Below are 8,779 nucleotides of genomic sequence, written 5' to 3' on the forward strand. Positions count from 1 at the left end.
AACTCCGTTTATACATTCTCTTGTTCAAAGAATTTATGCTGTATTCTTGTAACCCCCCACCCCCAAAGCTTAGAGTCCTCGCTTCCGCTGTTCCCATTTTGAGCTTTTAAGATCAAGGATAATAATGTGATGTGACCATAAAAAGGTTAAAAGGAATTACAATCATGCATTTGATCGATTAGCAGCATTAAAAAAATGCTAATACTTACTACTTTCTTCTGTGTTAATGCATCTAATGCTGGTCCATCCTTTCGACCTTAAATTGTCATCCTTCAGCATCAAATCAACCTGGTTATTTAGTACATTCTTCTGAAAAGAAGTGCTTAGCATTTACCAAACTTTCACTTGGAGATTGTTAGCCAATCCCCTACGTTGTCTCCATCTACATTTCTGCAACTTTCAACCAATCTACTTAATTATATGCATCTCTATAAGGTGGGCACACCCCCACTTTTTTCCTATATATACCATGTGTCCCAGCATGCACTTCCTCCACCACTACTCTCCCTTTCTTAAGCCTAGATGGGTCGTCTCCTTCTTCTTCTCCTCCAATTCCTTGTCCTCCTCATGCTCCAATCCATCAATGCCCAGCCTTCCCCAGGCTACTACCCAAGTTCTAGGATCTGGCCAATGAGATTCTACCAAGGCTACAGTTACCTCTGGGGTCCTCAGCACCAATCGGTGTCCCAAGATCAGTCCTCTGTAACAATATGGCTTGATAGAAGCTCAGGTCTGTCATTCCTGCCACTTGCAGTATATCATCTTTCTCCACTTGTGAAAACTAGCAATTGTACCTCTTTCTGCTTGACTAGAAGAAAATATCTATGTAGGAAGTGGATTCAAGTCGAATCGCCCTTACCGAAATGGCTACTTCGGAGCTTCGATCAAGCTCCAAGGTGGCTACACTGCCGGAGTAAACACAGCTTTCTATGTATGCTAGATAACTTAATCATGGATTCAGTACCATTTGCTGTCTCGTTCATGCAGTAGTGGCTGTGCTTGTAGCTCTCAAACAATCAAGCTCACCCTGGCTTCCATGACGAGGTCGACATCGAGTTCCTCGGCACAACTCCTGGTAAGCCATACACTCTGCAGACGAACGTGTACGTGAGAGGAAGCGGCGACGGCCGCATCATCGGCCGGGAAATGAGGTTCTACCTCTGGTTCGACCCCACCGCCGACTTCCACCACTATGCCATCCTCTGGAACCCTGATGAGATCATGTGAGTGCTCCACCGTTGTGTTCTACCATCACCGGAGCACATGATGCTGAACTCGTTCATCCATCCCTGCAGATTCTTCGTGGATGATGTGCCGATAAGGAGGTACGCGAGGAAGATGGAGGCGACGTTCCCCGATCGGCCGATGTGGGTGTACGGCTCCATTTGGGACGCGTCGTCGTGGGCGACGGAGAACGGCAAGTACAAAGTCGATTACGGTCACCAGCCGTTTGTTGCGAGGTTTACCGGCTTCAAGACAGCAGGGTGCTCGGCCTACGCGCCGTGGAGCTGCAACCCGGTGTCGTCGTCCCCGGCCGGCTACGGCCTCAGTTCTCAACAGGACGCCGCCATGCAGTGGGCTCAGAGGAACCACATGATCTACAACTACTGTCAGGACTACAGCAGGGATCACTCCCTCACTCCTGAGTGCTGAAGCACATCATTGTTCCAGTTTGCTCTGATGTTTCATTGGTTTCTTCCTGCAAGGAAGAGCTGCCCTGCTACTACTGTGTGTTAGTAGTTGAGGCGTTTGTGGTTTTCCTCTTCTTCTTCTTCTTCTTCTTCTTTACATTATAAGGTTGTGTTGTCTATGTAATGCTATTCTACACTGAAGAGGTCTCTGCATGTATCAATCAATATGAAAGCCTTCATTCCCATGAAGTTTGAACTCTATGGACCAACCGAGTCATGCACTCTTTCCATGCTATTCTACATTGAAGTGGTCTCTGCAAGTATTAGTCAATATGAAAGCCTGCATTCCCATGAAGTTTGAACTCTATGGACCAACCGAGTCATGAACACTCTCCATCCCTTCCACTTTCTCTGTTTCCTTTTTTGTTTCTGTATCAGACTTTTCTGTTCCTTGATGCAGAAAAATATTGAGCTCGCTTCGGCCCAATTAAAACTCATATCTTTTTAATCATGAATATTGGGATATATACTGGCTTTAGGACTCAGAAAATTAACCCAATAATTAAGTTGATTTCCCGTCTCCTAGTAGTCCCAACTCCTACAATCCATCTACCAGAAGATTGTAGAGCTGTTTAGGCATGGCATTTACAACAATTTAGCTTTGGATAGCAATCTTACTTGAATCAAGCTGATAAAAGATGTGTTTTGTAATATCAATAGTGATGAGCAGAGCAACATTGATAAGAAAGAATTCACAAGAAATGTTGTGGCGAAATAAAGATCTGGCACCATGGAAAGACACACTTCAATCTATCTTGAAGTTGATCCTTAAGCATATACATACAGAGCATGATCTTCCTGAATTGGTCATCCAAGTTTGATTTCACTGTGACTGACAAGCTTGTGCATTTAAACAAGCCATTCACTTTCTTGGTGAGGATGTGATAAAAGCTTTCCTGAATTAAAGGAAACATGTGATTGCTGAAGTGTGAGAACTGATACTATCATTAACAACCAAATATCTTGTATGAAACTAAGCTAACAAACATGTCACCACTACTAGCAATTCAGATTATAACTTTAAAAGCTCAATTCACATAACAAATCATTATTAGTTCCCTTTTTGTTAAATTTGATTATTTCATTCGAGTATTACTTAACACGCATACTAAACGATTCCCTTCATCTTCAAATATTAAATTTGATGGAACTATTATGTTCTTATCTAATCATGGAAATATAATCATTGCTTATATGCAACATCAACTATTTGGCTTTAACCTTAGGAATAAAAGAAATACAACTTCTTAATTAAATGCACCTGCTACCTCTTTGATATTAAAAATTAAAAAAGATATCATCGTATCTTCTCCGGGTTGCACAATCAATCTTTTTATAAGCCACTATTTCATCATAATTTACACCAAGGTATGCAATACCGTACCGTACCGGTGTTTCGAGGTTGACTCGGTACGATACGGTACCGGTATACCGAGCGGTACACTAAGACGTACCAAGTACTGTAGCACTGTAGCATTGCTATAGTATAGCACTATAGCACTATAGCGATACCGGACGGTCCACGTACCGGTATGCCGTTGGATCGGTACGTACCGCCTGTATCGGGCGGTACGATTCGGTACTACATACCATGGTTTACACATGAAAAATGTAAATAGAAATACAATTATTTATTTACCAAAAAAAGTAGGAATGGAGTTGGGCTCATATTATAATTGTATTATGTCTCTTTCGAAGAACATCAACCAAATTGAATTCTCTTTCTGATGTGAAACAAGTTGAGACCCAACCCAAACTTTACATTCACCGGATCATAATTTAGCTTGTCCTTGGTCTTTGATCTTTGGGCCTATTGACCTCTCCAAGTGGCCTAATTTTTTGTCACAAAAGAGATCATAATTATCTAAAACTTATGAAAACAAGCATGATGAGATATATAGATATGAGGATATAACTTAGTTGATAATAACATTAACCGTTAATAGTAAAATCATGGGATTGAATCCGGTCTTAAATATCTTTGAAAAAATAGTGACCATTAAATATATCAAGAAATTAAATTGATTTTTATAATTTGCTATAACTATTCATATTCCACCATTCCATATAAAATCAGCTGTAGATTAACTTGTTCTGGTTTGATTTTGAGGTAGGCTTGATAGTTTATTTTTTTTTAATATATAATGTCAGAGACTAATGTTTAAATAAATTACTTTTACAAAATTTGGAGACAGGAATTCTGCAAGTTGTTGAAAGAATTACTGAAGATGGAATAAATTTAATGAAGAACTCATTTCCTCAAAATTTGTATGTGTCAGAGCATATGGTTGTCACTGTTGAAACTGTGAATAATTGTTCCATCTAGGGTTTCTTCTAGGCTGAGGATCTTGAAAACTATGGCATATCTTTAGTGATGTCAGGCTGGCTTTTATATCTGGAAATATGCAGATGCATTGTAGAAACAGAACCAGAAGGAATGATTATTAGTTCAGTTATTCCTGGACATCAATGACATCAGCAAGGGAGAAGATAAAAAACTTAATGTTGATCTTAATTTTGGTTAGTCAATATTGTATCTGATGAGAAAACTGATCCATTAATTTTATTTAATATGAATTATTCATTTTAAATTTATATATAAATTATAATGATAATGTCCACACGAGAAGAAAAAGCATACACATGAGATTCAACCCATAGGTATCTTTGATGTGTGTTTTGTATATTGTCCATGGACATTTCTTTTCTAGAGTCCTTTATTATATCTATATCTAGATCGGTTTTGATATGATTTATCACGATCTTGATGAGAAAATTAGTTCACTAATTTTATTAAGTCTAATTTCTTAACCTAAAATAACTACCTGAAACCAAATTAATTTTAGTAAATCCATTTGCTTATGCATAGCTTCTTTCATATTTGAAAGACATTAATTAGCAAGGGAGCCAAATGAACTTGTTCATGTCACTATTAATGAGTCCTATGTCCGTATGTTGGAAGTCACTATTAATCAGTCATCCATATTCTTGTCAGCACATGAGCAAGGGACCAGTGAACTTATTCATCTCAGCATCGATGAGTCTTCTATGTTTATGTGCACTAAGCTCCAATAACTTAAGGAAGCTTACATCTCGGTATTGATGCAACCTTGCTGTCGTTCTTCTCCTTGGCAAATCACTTTTTCCAAGTTTTTCTTCTTTCTTATCCGTTGGAACATCTAATGTATTATGGACCAGTTTAATTTCAAGTTTTATGAGTGTGCAAAATCCGAGTAAAAAGACCAGTTCAATAAAACTGCAGCGATGCTTGAGGAAATACTTAATTTGAACACCATATATATTTTTTTTTTTAAGGTTAAAATCCATTTAGCTCCTATGATTTTGATCGTGAATTTCTTAATCTTTATGATTTAATTGTATCTAAAATAATTTTTATATTTTTAAAAATATAATATATAAGTCTCAATCTGAATTAATAGACATTAGTGTCTACTTATATAATATATTGATTCATAATAAATTATTAATATAATAATATATATAATTTAGGATTATGGTTTATTTTAACCCCTGTGGTTTTGGTCATGAACCTATAAAGCTCTTATGGTTTACTCATATTTAAAATAATTTATATATTTTTAAATATAGTAGAATATAAACTCCTCTCATTTAATCTGAGTTAATAAACGTTAGAGTCTACTTACGTGGCATGTTGACTCACAATAAATCATTGATATAATTACATGTGTAATTTTAGTTTTTTTTTAAAAACTGAGATCTCAATCAATGACGAGAGGAGGTGTTGTCGTGGAAGCTGTTAAGAAACTTAAGGTAGCATCACATGCATAGTGGAAGAACAAAAAAATAAAATTTCAGAATTTCTTGTAGAAAAAGTTTCTCGTCATTATGCGAAGATTGATACACAAAAACCCGCAAAACCAAAAACTACATGCATGTAAAAGATGTGTTACCTAGGAAGATTGTATATCCTTGAAAATCTACAGATCTGTGGAAGAGGATGAAGAAGGTCAACTGTTCTCCTTTCTAGCGGTAATCCACATAGTAGGTGTTGTGAAGACATTCATCAAATCACTATACAATCCCCCTTTCCATGCACACCATGCGATTAAGAAAGGGCTAGCCCTTCTTGTTGTCCACATGCCCCAAACTGGGGCTATTGGCTAAGGAGGAGAGAGAGAGAGAAGTATAGGAGGTGGCAGCCAAAAAGGGTTTAGCCTATGCCCCTTTGGTTCCCTTCTATTTATAGAGGTCTCTATCAACTTAACTCTAATGAATTCTGCACTATTAGGTACTAGATCTCTATCCAACTTCCCAAACCTCTTAGAATAATGTATCTCTACCCAATAATTCCTCATAGGCTCTTATTGGTTCTTATCCACAAGATCCAATAATTTAGGAGCTTATTGGATATCAAATAAAATAAGAGCTCCAACCAATATCTAATATCCGAACCTCTATTCATCACAACACCTACCATATGTGTGTGGTCTCTAGACCTAATATTAAGTTGGCTATAAGTTATACTTATCATAATTCCTTCTAACTTAGTAAATTACCATATCTTCTAATAATTTACTTGACTCATCGACTATGGACGTACTAGGCTATTACGCCTAGTCCTAAAATGATACAGGGGAATCCAATCCATTAGACATATCTATCCTCAATTATCATGTATTTATAGTTTCTTATCTATCTATTATCTTATAGACCATATATAAGGTATGGTGCTATCAGATCCATACGATTTCTACTCGAGTCTCCCTCTAATTGGATTCTCCCGGAGAACTCTTTCTCTCCCAATCTGAATGACCAATGACCATAGCCAGTGATTTACTTGAGTAAGAATATATATAATATTCCTCTCATAACACTGAGAGTGGATAATCCTCTATCGACACTCAATAGCTCTCGTAAGGTTGGCTGTTACTCCCAATGATCAGTTGTGCTAGATTTAGAACTTTTAGTATCAAAGAGAGGAGTATTCATATAGGACATTCTTGGTATCTTAAGTCTAAGAACCAGATACACTATTGGGATGATAAAATCGTTGTTTGACAATGAGATATCATCTACCATCCAATATTCTGTGAGCGGATCGATCAATGAACTCATTATACAATGAGCACCTATATTGTATCTCTAGTATCCCCACATAAGTATTTATGAGAACAATCACATCCATCATATGGATAGATATATTGTACACTAGTTTGTCTGATTATTTCGATGTCCCTCTCGAGTAACCTATAATCGGGATTATTTAGGGTTTGAGTTTAAAGGTGAATTGGTCTCATTATCGTGATCTCATCATGATCTGATTCCAATTGCATAGATCCATGAACATCACAATACATGCAGCAAACAACATAAAGTGAGAAAAAAAAAACAAATAAACAATAAGTAAAAAAAGTGTGTATCGTGTCACACATAACATCACTCACATGATTGGCTTGTAAGACACCTATGACTAGTAATCTTCCATTTGACCTAATGTCAATCACCTACGTATCTGATCCCTATCAGACCCTTGTGACGCTCAAAGACAATATATGATAATGACTTTATTAGTGGATCAATGATGTTATTTTCGAATGGAACTCTTTCTACTACTATATCTCCTCGGGCCATGATCTCCCTGATCATGTGAAACCTCCTCAGAATGTGCTTGGATTTCTGATGAGACCTGGGTTACTTGGCTTGAGCAATTACCCCGTTATTGTCATAACAGAAGGGAATCAACTCCTTGCTACTTGGCATGACTCCTAGATCTATGATGAATTTCTTTATCTAGACTCCCTCCTTTGCTGCTTCTGCCACAGTAATGTACTCCGCCTCTATAGTCGAGTCAGCAATAGTATCTTGCTTAGAACTCTTTTAACATACTGCTCCTCCATTTAGGGTAAATATATACCTTGAGTTAGACTTGCTATCATCGATATCAGACTATAAAATCGAGTACATGTAGCCCTCAATCCTGAGACTACTTCCTCCATATACCAACAAAAAATCCTTAGTCTTTCTCAAATACTTAAGGATACACTTTATTATCTTTCAATGTTCCAAACCTCAATCTACCTTATATTTGCTCGTAACACTTAGAGCATTTACTATATCAGGCCTAGTATATAACATAATACACATGATAGATCCTATCACACTTAGGATATCATATGTTCCATCGGTATGGGACCTCTATTTGAATTTTTCATGCAAAAACTTTTGACAATGGCGTCTATGTATTTAGACTAGGACAAGCTAAGCATCCTTTGTAGGGAATTCTAGGGCGACATCAAATATATAGTGGAAGAATAGAAAACAAAAATCCATAAATTTTCCAATGATGTGTTCGTCGTCATGTGAAGATTGGTGCATAAAATCTATAAAACTGAAATTACATATATAAAATTGATTGTGTTTTACCTAAAGAGATCGTATATCCCTAAATCCCTATAGATCTATAAGAGAGGATGAAAGAAGTCACGCGCCCTCCTCTCTAGCGATGATCTATACAGTAGGGTTGCAACGACGCTCCTCAAATCTCTAAGCCTACTATTTGAGGAGGAGAAGGGGAGAGGAGAATAGGATGTGGCAACCAAGAAAAGCTCTAGCCTATGAGTCTTTGGTTCCCTCTTATTTGTAGAAATCTCCTATTCACTTAACCTTAATGGATCCTGCCCTATTGGGTACTAGATCTTTATGCAACTACTTATGCTTCTTAGATTAGTGGATCTCTATCCAATAATATCTTATTGGCTCTTATTGAATCTCATCCAAAGGATCCAATAATTTAGGGACTTATTGGATATCCAATAAGATAGGAGCTCCGGTGGATATATCATATCCATACCTCTACTCATCGTAATACCTACCATATGTGTGTGACCCTTTGGGCCCAATATCGAGCTGGTCATGAGTCATACCTGCAAGAACTCCTTTTGGCTTAGTGGCTTATTATCTCCATAATAATTCACTCGACTCATCGACTACGGATGTACTAGGTCACTACGCCACAATCCTTAGATGATATAGGAGAATCTAATCCATTGAACTTATCTGTCCTCAGTTATTGTGTACCTATAGTCCCTCATCCATCTAATATCCTA

General features: G+C 37.3%; 1 protein-coding gene across 2 annotated transcripts; it reads left to right on the plus strand.

Annotated features, from left to right (window-relative positions):
• The first annotated feature begins 482 nt into the window (after positions 1 to 482).
• LOC135584221 (probable xyloglucan endotransglucosylase/hydrolase protein 32) lies at positions 483 to 1,892 on the plus strand. Of its 2 annotated transcripts, none has more exons than XM_065083432.1 (4): positions 483 to 730; positions 831 to 913; positions 1,006 to 1,223; positions 1,296 to 1,892. In XM_065083432.1, the coding sequence occupies exons 1-4, from the start codon at positions 523 to 525 to the stop codon at positions 1,651 to 1,653; spliced, it is 867 nt and encodes a 288-aa protein (XP_064939504.1). In that variant the 5' UTR covers positions 483 to 522; the 3' UTR covers positions 1,654 to 1,892. The 2 variants fall into 2 exon arrangements, with proteins under 2 accessions (XP_064939504.1, XP_064939503.1); XM_065083431.1 differs by having other exon boundaries at positions 485 to 730; positions 831 to 931.
• The last annotated feature ends 6,887 nt before the right edge of the window (positions 1,893 to 8,779 follow it).

This window comes from Musa acuminata, chromosome BXJ1-9, assembly GCF_036884655.1.
Source record: "Musa acuminata AAA Group cultivar baxijiao chromosome BXJ1-9, Cavendish_Baxijiao_AAA, whole genome shotgun sequence".
Lineage (NCBI taxonomy): Eukaryota > Viridiplantae > Streptophyta > Magnoliopsida > Zingiberales > Musaceae > Musa > Musa acuminata.